The 16,482-nt window shown below is 32.6% G+C and overlaps 1 protein-coding gene across 1 annotated transcript; it reads left to right on the forward strand.

The window, feature by feature from the left end:
• The first annotated feature begins 241 nt into the window (after window positions 1–241).
• LOC129235143 (F-box only protein 28-like) lies at window positions 242–16,442 on the forward strand. Its single transcript, XM_054868833.1, has 5 exons — window positions 242–340; window positions 6,096–6,123; window positions 9,350–9,647; window positions 13,591–13,839; window positions 16,266–16,442. Coding segments are annotated over exons 2-5 (726 nt in total). The 5' UTR covers window positions 242–340; window positions 6,096–6,121.
• Window positions 16,443–16,482: the final 40 nt, after the last annotated feature.

Raw genomic sequence — 16,482 nt, forward strand, 5'->3', positions numbered from 1 at the left:
TTCCAGTCACATAAGTTTCTGAACCCTCTTTCTTTCACTCGAAATAATAAGCTACTAATTTGATTGATCTGTACTTATAAATAGATGAAATTATACATAGGAATGATTTATTACAATCTTTGAAAAGGCGTAAAGGAGCGTAAGTAAAACAGTGGCGCTCTCTAGCGGAATCGTACGCGTAGCGCTTTCGGTCAAAGTCACAGTTAGGGAATTCGTGTTATTCGGAGAAATCTAGAGCAAAGGTAAACAATCGCTACTACGATACTCTTGAGCTCTATCCTATGTAATTGCCGTTAGTTATGTTTATTAATTAGAAAATACAAGCATAACGTCTAATTTGGTGAGTATTAACTCAGTGTTCTTTGTTTTGTTAATTAAATAACTGTAGTGTTGTCAAATCAAAGTTTAGCAAGTTCCCTTCATTTAACATTTATTACTACGGGCTTATTTTAGAACACGAAAAAAAGTAATTTGTTGACGTATATTCGAAACTGTTTTAGTGGAAATTTTAGATGGTTACTTTCTTCGTTTCAGTGTTTCTTTTACAGTTCTTTTGTATTCTCATATTTCATTCGTGTGCGGGTGTGTTGGTGTGGTTAAAGTAAGAAAATAATTTTTGATTGTTTGTTAATTTTTTTGAACTTCTGTAAAAATTTTCAAATATGTAAGTGATTATGTTTGTTGTCCTTAAAGATCTTCAGCTTCAACTATTTGGTAAGTACATTTTTTTAAATGAACCTTGTTTAAGTCGACTCTCCTTGCTACTTACAAATTCTGGCAAGTATTCTTCAACTAGATATGATTATATGTCCAACCCCCATTGCAATGAATAAGTTCTTCCAGCCAAGTATTTCAAAAGCTTACAACCTCATTAAATTAATAGGTTTTCTTTTTTTCTTTCTTTTTTTTTTTTTTTCTAATTTGAGGATAGGATATTGGATCTGAATGGCTTAAAACAATGACTTCCTGTTTTGCCTTAAGTCCTTGCACCACTCAAATTGACTGACCCCGATTAGCCTATGAATTTAAGGAAAGCTCAGTCTTGTTTTGGGTCCCCCACTCTTTGTTTAACAAAATTTTCAAAATTAAAAAAACAATTAAATTGAAAGAAAATTCAACAAATACTAACTGCAAATATTATTTCCAAAGTGGCCTTGCAGAGTTTAGATAAACATTTATTCCCCCCCCCCTCAACAGATAGAAATGGTGTTCATTGCATATGTTTGCATTCAAATTCTTAATGAATAAGGAGAGTTGAATCTAATTTATCACTTCCCAAAATTAACTATTATGTTTTGACAGTACAGTAACACAGTTGGGCTGCATGCCACATTTAAAAATGCCTTGTGATCGCATTTTATGAAATGTCTCTTGTTGCAACAGAAAATGTCATACAAATGAACAAACCAAAGGATAGTAAAGTCAAGGGAATTGAGTAGGGTTAGGTGGGGTGAAATGGGGCATGCTGTGTATTTTTATTAATATAATTTTTTGGTGTGTTTGAATTTTTCTCAAATTTTACACAAGTTATGAGGGGCTTTTTGGCTACAATTCTGATTTTAAAAAAAGTTTCTGTGTAAATTGGTTGGACCACTACATTGACATTTTGTTTCTCAAGTCTCATGTGAATTTTTAGGAAACCTGACAAACTTCTTAAAATCTTACTATACATTTTTTTTTTTCTTGAAATTCTCAAGTGTTATCAGATAGGACAGACATTCATCTATAATTTGCAAAAAACAGGTAAGAAAAGTATCAATTCTTTCTTCTTTTGTTGCTATTTTCATGTGGTGGGGTGAAATGGGGCATAGTTAGGCTTAGCAAATTTTAATCCTTATTGATAGTAATATTGACTTTTGAATATCAATAAATAGGTCTTAACAGGAAATTTAGATGAGTTTTAAATGTAACAAAAAGTGCAAGTGTTCGGGTGGACGTACAACGCTGTGAAGAAGAAGAAAGATGTATTGCTTTAGCTTGACTTACTGCTTAGTGTGGCTTCCCATTTGATAGAAAGATATAATTATTGTTGCTAAGCATTTCATAAAGACCATTTCTGAAAAATTCAATTGTGGCACTCTTGGCATGGAATGGGCCAGGAATTTTGAAAAAAGGTGGGCATGCCACTAATGTAAGAGGAAGCCATAATTGCTCAAGAAAGACAGAGGCAGGACATCTTCTAAGAAGCAGCAACCAAATGAAACACAACTCTTGGATGAAGAAATGTCTGAGTTACTTATGCAAGAACTAACACCCGGGAGATGGGCTCTTATCCAATACAAGGGCAAGAAATCATCGAAAGAATTTGTTAATCACTTGACAATGACCAGGATTTCAACAGCATAAATTTTCTACAAAAAGCCAACTCAGGCAACTACTACGTCTTTCTCAAGAAGGAAGACACAGACATTATTTCAAGATGTCAAATTCTGAAGACATTGAACGAGCAGATTTCAAAGGTTGTGGACACTATGTTTTTGAGTTTTAGTTCAAAATATTTTGGTGTTGAATAAGTAAAAATAAATAAGCAGTTCATTGGAAATAATTTCTTTCAGCTATTGTATGTGTTTTGGTAATAATTACTTAGTTATTGTATGTTTCTATTGCTATGACCCATTTCACCCCACAATGGGGTGAAATGGGTCAGATACGTCAATTGCAATTTTCAGATTGTCAATGGTAACAAATTTCAACGACAATCAGTTTAAATTAAAGGGGAATAATCAGATGTAAAGAAGAATTTTTAAAAAAAGTACAAAAAAATGTTTATGAGTTTGCAAATGGCATCTTTTGAAAAAATTGACAAAATCCGCCTCGTTTCACCCCACCTGACCCTAACTTTTTGCTAGAGGTCAAGTTGAAAAGAACAAACGAGTCAGAAGCTCATGATTCTTAACTATGGATGTGGAATGACTTTAATCAGTTTTTATTTAAGCCTTTACCTTTTATGTTCTTTTAAAGCTTTTACCGTTTTATTGTTCCTAAAAAAATGTTTAAATGTGGATTGTTTCTTGTGATGAATTGTAGAACTTGCACCAACGCTATCACTACACTGCGGCATAGAACCCACTATAATGGTGACATTGGACGTGATGTGAATGGCGACCTTCGGATCTGGAGTTCGAAGGTGTCCATGATACTCCCTATGTCTCTTTACTCTATAAAATACTTCCAAAATATTTTATTGAACTCAGGGTTGCCCCTTCCCCCTTTCAAGAACAAGGACTCCCCTCAAATATTACAACCTCCCCAAATTGAAAGACTCCAAAAAAATTAAAAATGCCCAGTTAAACAAAAACCCCTAAAAATTTCAATGGCACAGACTGCATAGTTGAGTGCCCCTGTTGAAACAAGTTCCAATGTTTGCAATCTTTAAAAATATATTTAGTACCAGAAGCTGAAAATTTTAATTTTCTGTCATATGTAAGCCCCTGAAAATAGTAAGGTTAGACTCAAGCTTGCTGATACTCTTTGCAGGAAACTCATTGAGCGCTGGTGGTATTATAAAATCTGTGGCATGGAGGGGACTCATGAATTATAAGATCTGTTACAGGGAACCAAAAATTAACCATTACTTTTTAAAAAAGGCAATTTCAAACATGATATGCAAAGATAAACTAGCTGGTAGTAAAGTCATTTGGTGATGAAGGTTTATGTCCTTGTTAATTGTGAAATGATTAGTATATAATATGTATAGTATCCTCAACAGATATTTCCACCAATGTTTTTATAATCAGGGCTGCAGAGTCTGATTTTGATTTAAAGGAGTCAAAGTCGGGAGTCAAGGGTTTAAAACTCCAAGAGTCGGAGTTGGTCATTCCCCCTCAAAGTCCACAACTCTGCTTGTGGAGTCAGATTGATTTTGAGGTAACCGAGTCGGAGTCAAAGGTTCTGAAACTGCTGTAATTGGTCCCCCCCCCCCCAACTCCGCAGTCCTGTTATAATATGGGTTATTTAAGTTAGTAGTTTAGAGTGAGTGGGGACATGATTCATCTATTTAAAATTCATTAAAATGGAGGATGTTGATGGGCTGAATTTCTATACAAATGGTAAAACCAGGGGTCATTGCTTTGAGCTTTTCAATCCCCAAGCTAATCTTAAAATTATGTAAGAGTACTACAGTAGAAGACCTTAGGACCAGAGTTTTTGCAATATACAGGTTTTGACATTATATAGATCATTTCATAAATTTTTGAACTAATATTCAAAATATATCTATAGATTAGCACTTCAGAATGAGTTTTATCTGTAGTGAGTGTTAAAGCACTAATTATGCAATGAGTCATTCACAAATAAATATGTTTCTTTATTACAAGAAAGTGAAATATCCTGCACTTCTGCTAGCTTCATGGTTTGCATTTTCAAGAACCATCTGGTATTTTCATTTTACTGTGAATGCTAATTTTCATTTAAAAGCTTTGAATTAAGATGAAAAGATGAAAAACTGATTCAAAATTTAATTTTCCTAAAAATTTTTATGTTTGCAATGCAAAACAGAGGGATTTTTTAAACTTCATAACTTATTGTTTACTTCTGAAAAGTTGTGCAGTTTATAGAGAATTGCGTTATACAGGTCGGCGTTATAAAGGTATTCTACTGTATTTCAATCGAATTGTGGCCATTTGGCATACTTTACTAAAAATAGTCTGTTTCTTGATGGGTTGAATAATTTAAGAGTCCTTTAACCTTTGGTGGTAGACTGAGTCATTTACTAGGACCAGCTTATCTTGTATCTGCTGCTGGTGTTTATTTTGTAATTGTGTTGTATTTTACTGCAAATATTTGACAGTGAATCCTTTTTATCCCAGGTTTCAAGAGTAAAAACTAGCAAGTCTGGATCTTTTCGGGGGAAAATGATGCTTCACTAGTAAAAAAGAAAGTTAATAATGTCCTAAAAATGTTATAACATGAGAGCACAGGTGAATTTAAAAAGATTTGATTATTTTCACTTCAAATTGGGTCCTCAGAGGTGCTGTGATAGGTCTAGAATGTTTTTAATTCATTAAAAAATATTACAAGGAGCATATTCGAACGTCTGTTTCTTTCATTAACTTTTGACGATTATTTTGTGAACCATTTGGATTAAAATATCAGTGGAAGACTATAAATTATTTTCTTCCAAAAAAGTATCAGGGCGAAGCTTGTCACACAGTATAAGGTATGCAGTAAAGAAATTGTTATGGAAAAAAATGACCCATTATGATTTGGCATTATATCTGACAAAGGAATTATTTTATTTGTGCAGAAAATTACTCTTGTAGCAAGGAAGAGTACAAAAATGTATTTTCAAAGCTACAAAGTGTATTTTCTATATCATTAGAAATGAAGTACATTATTTTTTGAAAAAAATACACATCTTTAAAAAAAATTTCTAATTTTTTCTCAACTTGAGGACTCTTGCACGATTTCAAATTTTTAAAATTATTTTACCCGTTATTAGGATGCCAATGTGCAAGTTTTCTGTGATATTAGAAATTGATTACGGGAAAAAAATGTTTTTTGACCCACCCTAGTGCCCCCCACCCCCCAAATATATTTTCTGATTGTACCACTCTTGGACAGTGTAGGAAGCTGTGCTGTGGCCATGCTTAGGACCAATGAATTGATGAATAGGTGAAGAAAACGCTGAAACAACTGCTTTCAATCATAAGCATTAAGGGTGCAGGGAGGGGGAGCAAAGTTTTATTTTTGGAAGGAGGTTTCACTTAAAAAGAAAGAATTACCAAAAGGAAGGGAAACAAACTATATTTGTAAAGAAAAAGAAAAATATGTTATGTTTCAGCTTTTTTTTTTCCGTGGGGAGGGAGATTTGTAGATTTGTCTGGGGCAATGAAACAGCTAGAGCCGGCCCTGTTAGTCACATAACTTAAATCAGTGTTCTTTTCTAAAAGGGAATCCTTTGAAGAGCTAATGTTCTTCTAAAAAAACTTCTTTCATTGGTACTTTTTGATACTCCAGTATACTACTCCAGTGGCATGAATAAGTTATTAGTAAGTGTCCTATAAAAAATTTCAGTGATTTTGTTTGCTACAGGACTTTTAAGATGAATTTTGTTGTTCAAGTAGTAGGATTTTTTATATATTTTATTTTTTCAGGGACTCCTGCATGAAAATGTCTGAAAATGTAAGTTGAAACTTTTAATGTGTCTTGATTCTTCAAGTTAAATTTTTTCGTACTAATAGTGTATGCAAAGTAAGAAATTCCTATGTTTTATTTCCTTGCACATATATTTTACGTAAAGATTTACCACCACGTCTCAAATTTTTATTCTCTACATAAAGGAAAAAGGTGACTATTGAAATGATATTCTTTTTGTCACACTTTTATCTCAAAGTTATAGGAACTGAAAAGGGTTTCTGATGTTTCGAAGATTGTCCGAGTTGCTTACTTCTTATGGTATCATGATTCTGTTTCTTTCTATTCTTTTTTGGATTGTATTGGCATCCTGTATCCAACTCACAGGTAAATCAAACATTCAAAACAAATTCAAAAGGAAAACTAAACAAAAGAAAGAGAAGAGTGTGTTCAGCACAAACTTATTGTAGGAAATAAATGAATACAAAAGACCTTTTTCTAAGATGATTTCATCTAGTACTTTGCTAAGTACCTACTATTTTATTTCTATTTTTAAAATCAATTCTTTTAAATTTTAGAAAAGTAAAACACAATGCAATTAAATATTATTACAGTAGGATTTTGATGATAACCTTTCAAACAAAAGTTTAGCAACATATTTTTATTAATAAAATTCGTTGCAATCAATGCTATTTTTTTCTTTTGTAATGGTTTTAAAACTGTGATAGTATGTATTTTAAAAGTAGGGATAATGCCAGCACCCCATAAGAAATGTTTCACAACTGCATTTGAGTTTTTAACCCGCAGGTTGGGAGCCCATGATCTTTTGAAATGTAATAAATGTAACAGTACAGTGAAACTTCTATGAGCGACCACCTCTATATAGTGACCACCTCCATTAATGACCACTTTTCTGAAGCACCAAATTTCTCCCGTATATAACTAATGTTAAAATACCTCTGGGAAAGACCATTGAAACCTCTCTCAACGACCGGCAAATTGTAAACCTCAGCATTCAAAAGTACAGGAATTTTTGTTAGAGAAAACTCAAAAAGAGAGAGACAACAGAAGAAAAGCAATGGAAAATAAAGTTCATATGTACACAGAACACTTTTCTCATACAGTAAAACCTGTAAAGTTGACCACCTGTCTATGTTGACCGCTTTTGTCAGGAATGGAATTAGCCCTATCTCATATAATGAAGGAAAACCTCTGTAACTTGACCACCTCTCTATCTTGACCACCTGTCTATCTTGACCACTAATGTACGCCAAGTTTGGTCTGGAGTATTGTAAAAAACCCTTTGTAAGTTGACCACTTGGTTTATTTTTTTAAACTTTCTTCCGCATATTATTTTATTTTATTATTTATTTATTTATAATAACAATATTTTTTTGACAGTTTTCAAAGAATGTTTTTAATGCTTTGATTACATACTAGCATTTTACTAACTAAACAGCAGCATAAAGCTTATGCTGCTTTTTATTCTCCAAACTTGTTTTTCATTTGTTGTTCTACTTGAGATAGCTTTTTTTACTCTGTTTAATGAAAATAGGTGTCAGTAGAAAAGTTCAAAGTCTTTTCTTTCAGTTGCAATACGTTGTGGCAACACAGGAATTATGCTAAAAAGAACAGGCCCGGATCTATACATTTTGGGCCCCCTGCAACAAAATATATAGGGCCTCTCCCTAGTGGCCAGCAGTGTCTATTTGAAAAGCGAATAAGCCTTAGTACTAGTTTTTTTTCTATCTTTTCAACAATATCTAGGGCCGTTAGCCCCTTTAAGGATGCGGGCCCCTCGCACTGCGGGTACGCAGATCTGGGCCTGCTAATGAGTAAAGTTACATGTTTCTGGTGCAAGGGATTAAGAGACAGGACATTTTAATTTTGCCTTTATGAACTGGGAGAGTCGAGCTTGTTGCTCTTTGTGCTATAAGTTTTACATAAAAAAGCTTCAAAAAGAAAGTTAGTGGAGCTTGAGATTAATAAAAAGTATGAAATATTAAAAGTAATTAAAAATGGAGAAAGCCAGAGAAAATTAGCTGGCATTTATAGAATTTCTAAAACTACAGTGTCTAATACAGTTAAAAACAAGGGAAAAATAACAAAAGTATTTGAATAGTATTTTTAATTATTGTTTCACTTTCAATAATGCTAAACAATGAAAGTGGAGCTGAACAGAAAGAGTAAGAGTGAATTCCTCAAAAAATGAATACATGGTGCAAGAAATGACAAAAAAAAAAAAAAATTACCCCCTTTATAAGTTGACCGCCAAAGTACTGCACCGCGAGTGGTCAACTTACACAGGTTTCACTGTATTAACAAAGGTGGAAAGAAACCAGAATAAGGGATTAAAATCCTCCAGTGAGTCTAAATGTGTTCCTTTCTTGCTCTCTCTGCTTGGAACCCCGTTAAAGTCACAAAAAGGAAGGCGTTTTTCGGACCCTAGGGAAGCTAAGGTGGCACATGCAAATCTCAAGGCAAGTCAAGTGTGCACCTTTCATTGAGTGAGGTTGATAAGAATAGAACTTTGTTGAAACGTTGTTTCTTGGAATTTCTTGGTTGCTTATGGGAGAGGGGGGTTAGAAGGGAGCATTCCTACTTCATCAGAGTGGACAAAATCTATTTTTAGTGCCCTTGTAAGCTCAAGAGTTGGTTTCAGTGAATTTGCATTCTGCTTTTCATCACCATACCGTACATCACAGTCAGAATTTCGAAAAACCGAGCAATCTCACGCTCGAGAAACGTGCAGAACTTACACAAGAAAAGAAAATTAGAAAGGAAATTAAAGGAAATTAGCAGTAAAAAAAAAAGCTGTCACCACAACACACGCTAACAAAAATAGATAATCTTATCTTGCACTAATAATAAGCACACATCATTAATTTATTTTTGCAGCAGAAGACTAAATTAGAAACTAAAGTTGTTTTAGGAAAAACAAAGAATCTAAAGCAGGCGAATTTTAAAGCTATTAGTTTTTAAATAGAAAAATCATGTGAAAAGTATGTTTTACATTTAAAATAAAAAAAAAGTTTCTTTATTTAAATACATTCTTATGATAATGTTCTTGGTCAATACACTGCAGGAAGAAGGTAAATAAGAACTATGGTGCTATATTTGCATGTTCGAAAATGACCTCCAAGAGCGACCAACCTCCATTAACGACCACTTTTTTCAGGAACGGAGAGTGGTCGCTCCAGAGAAGTTTCACTGTACTTGTTCTCCCTGTACATTACATGTAAATCAATTGTTAATTGCCAATTTTTTTCTTCAGGCACAGACTCTTACAACTGGAGAACGATTTCAACTTCTTGTGGTTTAATTCTATGTACAAATCGTGTTCAGATACCATGGATGATGATGAAATCGATAATGATTTTAATTTTGAGAAGTCTCCCAAGATTGAATCTCCTACCAGAGAGGATTGGAATGCACATCCTGGGGATAAAAATGATCCTAAGCCTGGTGTTTCTACAGACTCCCAAACTTACCATATCACAAATTTGCCTCCTGAAATAATGCAGCACATTCTGAAATTTGTTTCCTTTGATAATATTGCTAAAATCAGACTTGTGAGTTGAATATGTTTGTTCATTATTAAAACAATTGAGACTTTTTATCAGTGTTCATAAGATTTTTAAGAAGGTCAAAAAACTCGGATTAAAAAAAAATCATTTTTTTATTTAAATCAGATTTTTTTTTTTTTACTTCTGAAATATTGACTTCAAGAGTTTTAGATGTTAATTGTGCTTTGTTTATAGAAATACATGATATTTTAAACACAACAAACAACACTACATTTTAAACTAAGTTCATGGAAGTAACTATTCTTGAATTATGTGTTTAAAAAAGTAAAAAAAAGAAACACAAGGGCACGATTCACAACACATTCAACGTTTGAGCTATGAATAATAGTACACTCCAAAAAGTACGGAAAAAAAATTAAGTTAGAAATCTCTGGTTTTGTAGCAGACTCTTCCAATAATGAATGCCAACATTGCTGAGGCTATATACCTGTTGATTGGAGCTTAAATATGCTCTTGACTTTAGCTGATCTTTATATATATATATTTCCAATGGCATTCTCTTGTTTCTTTGCTTGCAAACCCCCCCCCCCCCCCCCCATCCATTGCACTGCAAAATCCGCAGATATTCACATGAAGAACTTGATCTTATGCCAGAGTTGTAGATCACTTTGCCGTATAAAACATTGCCCAGGATACACCACGTGGAGGTAGATTTACAACATTCCCCACTTTAGATGATCTTCACTAACAAAATTTGACTGCAGAATTAAAAATAAAAAACCATTCTATGTTGATTTTGTGAATAGTGATGTCAAGTGTCTGGAAGTTTTGAAGCTGGGGAAAAAAGCCATGTTTTTTCGGGTTTTTATTGGAAAAAAAATAGAAACACTGATTGTTTCCTAATTAAAATGTAGTTTAATAGTTATGTTTCCTAAAAACATAAAAAGTTCTTAACAGACTATTTTTGCAGTCTGTATTTTTCCTTCCTAGAAATACCAATAACGCTTTTGTTATTGAGAAAAACTGTTCTGTTTTCTAACTTACAGTAGATTTCTAAGTTTAAAACAGCAAGAATTATCCAAATTCGTCCAATCATCATTCAGTAGTTAGTTTTGAGTAGGGTGCGATTTTTATAAACTGCTATAAAAATTTTTTGACAGAAATTTCTATATATGTGTGTGTGTGGTTTTTTAAAAAAAATTGGTTAATTAATTTTTTTTAAATGAATTGGGAGATCTTAAAAAATAAATTTTTTTCTTTCTCTATAAAAAATGTATTACATGGATTTACATACATGTGTAGTACACATGCATAATTATTGACACTCCCTGAATGAAAATGTATTAAAATTTTAACTTAAACATTTGCACTAATTAACATTTGTGGAAAACTGTCCTGTGTTCACATCAATAGTTTTAGGGACAAATATAGGCAAAGTAACTATGAAGTAACTATTATTTTGATGCTCAGTGAAATTAAATCATCTTACAGTTAGTGTGGTCAAAGTTAGTGTTTTCATGTAAGCATAAAAAAATATTTTAACAAAAGACATTGGAGCATAAATATTTAAATTTCTAAATATATTATTTTGTGCAAAAAAAATCTCAAAATTTTCAATTTTGCCCTAGTGGATATGATTCCCTCCGAAAAAAACCCTTTTTTTCTCCCAAAATTTTCCCGACTGTTACCATTTCTAGTTCTTAACAATAGATGAGTCAAAGTAGGAATAACAATTTAAAACTTGTCACTTTTTTATGCTTTTGTATTACAGTAGAGAACCAATTATCCGGGTCGAACGGGACCATCGCTGTCCCGGATATCTGAATTTCCCCGGTTTCTGGATCCTTAAAAAGCGCTATTGGCCGTTTGTTTATGAAACTTAAATTACTATAATAAGTAGTAATACATATTAAAAATAATGTATGTTGTGGTATGTATGTTGTGGCCATCACGAAACTTTCTTCTATATTTTTCTTTTTTTTTTCTGATCCCTCCCCATGCTTGACGAGGAAGCAATATTCCCAACAAAAACAAAATTACACATGCAAAAACTTGACGACCATCCCAATGTCTGAATTATTGCAAAAGCTAAGCAAAGAGCGAAAATTGAAAGTTATTTTAAAAGCCTTGCTTGAATTAATTACAAATATTTTATTTGTTAACAAACATAAGATGGCAACAGTTAAAAATTTTAAATCATTGAGATAATATTTCCTATCATTTCCATACAATTAAAATCACGAGAAATACGCAGACGACAATCTATTACGATTTATCTTTCTTATTGTTGCATTAATAAAAATATTTTTATTCGCAAAAAAAAAAAAAAATCAACACCTCTTGGAGCGATCGGCGTCAAAATAGAACCAAAGCCTGTTTACATATGGATTCACATATATTCTAAATTTCAACCAGAACGTAGCATTACTTCTTGAGATAGGGCACTCAAAATGGAAAAAAAGAACGGGTGATTGCGCTGCCCCCTTTTTAGCGGTTGACACAAAAATAAAATCAGTTCTTATACCCACTAAGGGCTACTTGCCGATAAATTTTTCTTTCATTCCGTTCATTATTTCTTGAGATACAGCAGTCACAATTGACAACAAAAAACGTTCTATAGCTCAACCCCCGTTTGAGTTATTGACACCAAAATTGAATCAGCACCTGTTCCTGTTAATACCAACATATGGACCAAATTTTGTTTGATTCCGCCAGTTACTTCCTGAGGAATAGCAAGCACGCGTAACTCAAAAAACGTCCCATTGCTCCACCCCCCTTGGAGGAATTCGCGCCAAAAACCAATGGGCACAAGTTCACATAGAGGCACATATGTGTACTGAATTTCGTTCGATTTCATGCGGTAGTTTTTGCTGTAGAGTGGCCACAAAAAACTGGTCACACACAGACGTGACACACATACACACAGACAGACAGACATTTTCCAAAAATAGTCGAAATGGACTCAGCACACCTCAAAACGTTCGAATCCATCAAAATTCGAAATTCGAAAATTTGCACGAATCCAATACTTTCTTCTATATATTAGATATAGAAGAAAGTAATAAGAAAAAAACAGTTCAGAATTGCTTATTATTGAAAGTAATCCATAAGACCTGAGTCCCTCACATTCATTTTGAAAAAAGGAGGGGGGAAAACCACTTTTCCATGTTTTAAAATGAAAGAAAATTAAGGGAAGGGTAAGCAACAGGGTTTTGAACATAAATGTGCGATTTTTCTGCTATAGTGTATCAAAGATCAGGAACACATTTTTTTTTTCAATAAAGGTTTGGTGTTTGCGATTACAGTAGTTATTGATAACTATTGCTTTTGCATTAAGTTCATATCAATAGAAATTTGATTTATGAATCTTGTGCTTAACGATTTCTAGATTCTACCATCAACTATCCAAAAAATTCGCAAATCTGGTTTTCCGTGTTTCCTGCGCTTTTCCGACGTCACTTAAGCTTCAACCGGCTTTAATTAGAGACTATTCAATAAAATATTGTCTAACAATTTGACAATATTTATTTCTTTAGTATTCAGTTGGAATAAAACACAAAAATTTCAGACTTACGAGTGTACTTTTTAATTCAAGAAAATATTTCGGAAATTTTGCCCCGTGTTAAGGATAACCCTCTGAAGTTTATTTTTGTAAACATATTCCCGAATTATGGATGAGTAATATGGTATTCACTAAGAAACCGCTCATATTCTTTTAGGTATTTCAAAAAAAAATGCTTAGTTTTCCAAAAATTGCCAAAAAATGCGCATTTTTTAAAAAATGGCGAGAAAATCGGCAAAAGGCTGCCGGTTTTCTGGTTTCCCAGTTTTTTTGGTTCCCAGATAAAAGGTTCAGCACTGTATCAAAAAAATTTCAATGAAGTTTTTTTTTTTTCTTTTTTTGAAAAGTTAATGTATATTATTTTTACGGTATGTATAATGACTAATGCAGAAATCTTAAGCAGTTTATAACTCTATTACTTTACAGGTCTGTAAACACTTTGACAACCTGTGTTCTTCAATACTGAACTCCGAATTTAATCGGCTACGATCTGTGATTCAACAACGTTTGCTCAGCATCAAATCACAGATGCCAAGACGTGAATCAGCACGTAGGAAACATGCTCTGGCTAGGGAACATGATATCATCGAAACTCTTAACATGAGACTGTCATTGCTTCATATGACTTTAGGAAAACATATCGAAAGAAAGTATTGCTGCTTTTTCCCAGGAGAGGTAATGTTCCTTTTCTGCTGTATTTTTACCCGGTTTGGAATGTACTCAAAAGCGGGGTTGCTATTTTGCCCACTTTTTGTAAAAAGTCCAGGACGTTGGTAGAAACTGGACAAAATGTAAAATAAACTGATTTTACGTACTTAAATTTATTGTTATGGTGTTATAATTTTGGGGCATTCCACGGTATTTTTGACATTTATGTCGAGTCCATAACGTGACCTTTTTTGCCATAACTTTTAAATTTACTGTTTGATTAGCATATTATTTTATTTTGATCTTTTCCTACCAACACACCAGCTCAAAATAAAATAATTTGCAAATCAAACGGTAAATTAAAAAGTTATGGCAAAAAAAGGTCACGTTACGGACTTTACATAATGTCAAAAATACCATGGAATGCCCCTATTAGTATATTATTCTAATACATTTTCTATTATGAATTTGTCATTTAATTAAAATAGAATAATTAGCTTTAGATTTTAATAAATCTAAAAAAATTTTTATTACACATTGGTGCAGCTAATTTTAGATCAGAATTTACTTAAAAGTAATGAAATTTAACAATGTGAGTATGCTATTGGGCATTACATACAATGATAGAAAATAAACTCAATAGGAAAGTCAAATGAAATGCTTGGAGACATACATACAAAAGAAAGATGTATAGACTAAAAATATTTTATAACTATAATATTTTTCGAGTTTTTTATTGATGTCACCCCATAGTAAAATATTTATGTACTCGCAGATTTTATGGATCTGTTAATGTCATACAAATGAAGAAAAATTACTACTTTAGTAGTGTTGTGGGTACTCAGAACAGTGTACCGGAAGAGGCTATAATAGGCAAGAGGGTAGATAGCTTTAAAAGGGCCATTAATCTTCATTGGAGAATAATAAATTGACTAGGAACATCCTAGTCGAACCCTGTTGCTGATCATCACATTTGTATTTGTATTGCAAGAGCTTGTATTGCTTGTATTGCAGATTTCACTTCATTCCAAAATTTCGTTTATTAATATCAAGTAGTTTTCCTTCTTTTTAAATACGATTTTTAATGTTTTGAAACTCCAACCTTTAAAAACTTTTTATTTCTACTTTTTAATTTTATAAATACGCACTTATTATGGGCAATGAACCTCCACATCACAGATAAACATCATATGCTGCTGATGTGCTTGTTTTATAAATGCTATTACATGCATTACAATTTATTTTAATGCTCATTTGACTTATTAACACACTTACATAAACTTCAACTACCATCAATTGTTTATATACAGATTTATGTATGATATTTATTAAAATATTACTTGAATAGGAAAAATCTATATAATTATTTATTATTTTCAGACTTCAAATTTTTAACTCAAAACTTTAAAGTTTATGATGAAGTGAACAAAATGGCATTTTGTCCGGGACGGTTTTTTCCGGGGTGGGCAAAATAGGACAACCCTGCTCAAAAGTGGTTATGTTTGATGTAGAAAATTAAATTCATCATTCAAAGTGTACCCTTAAAAAATCCAATTCGTCTTAACAAAGCATTGCTAGTATGACATGTGAAAGGATTTTTGGGGAAAAAATAATGCGCTTGATGAAAACATGCTGTGACTCCACTGCAGTTGGTTTTACTGAGATTAAATAATCCATTGTGGACATTTAGCAAAAGATTGCCAGAAACTTCATTACGTTCTAAAATAGATTTTTTTTCCTATGAGGGTCATGCTTGGTTTTTTGCTGAAGAACTGCAAATTTTGGACAAAATCGATGTTTATTTGATTAGTGTATTGCTATATCCAATTTAATTTGCATTGTGAAATACCCTTGTTTCTTAATTTTTTCCTGGTGATTTTACAGGGTTTTTTTTTTTTTTTCTTTTTGAAATTTGAAGGAAGTGAATGAACTCTGTGGTTGCGGGCTTTCGAATGGTGCCAAGTTCAAACTGATCGGATAATTATTTCAAGTAGAAAGAGCCATTTATTGTAATTTTCGGGCCCTAAAATAAAAATTTGAATGGTTAGGTTCTTTTTTGGCATTTGACCCCCCCCCCCCCCTCTACGTTCCTTCTCGGTTTGTCGAAGTACCCCCCTGCCAAATTTGGTCGAGATCTGAGGAAAACTGGATTTGTATAGGAAACATACACGCATATATATATATATATATATATATATATATATATATATATATATATATATATATATATACCCACATACACACATATTCTTTGTTTTATTTATATAGATTTAAGTAACAATAGTCAAATTTATTCATGCAAAGGCTCTGTAATTTTATGTGTAAGTCTCCCCTCCCCCTAATTTTCATCTTTCAATGTTGGCAGCTATAATATTATATGTATGAAATGTTTTTCATTATGTATCAGTACTGTTCATTTTCTTTTAAAGCAAAATATTTCTGAAATTTCGTAGATTATAGATGAAGTTTATCGAGTTTTGAGATACATAGAAAATACTCCTTGCTTGAATCATGGATACAAAGTAACTGATGAGCTTTTTGATTTGTCCACTATGGCTATGGAATATTTCAAGGAACATATTGAACCAAGGCTACCAGAAATATCATATTTTTGCTCCAGATTTCCTTGATTATTCAATGCTAAGCTGTAAGTTTCGCTTTCACTGTTTC

Source organism: Uloborus diversus, chromosome 2 (assembly GCF_026930045.1).
Source record: "Uloborus diversus isolate 005 chromosome 2, Udiv.v.3.1, whole genome shotgun sequence".
Classification (NCBI taxonomy): domain Eukaryota; kingdom Metazoa; phylum Arthropoda; class Arachnida; order Araneae; family Uloboridae; genus Uloborus; species Uloborus diversus.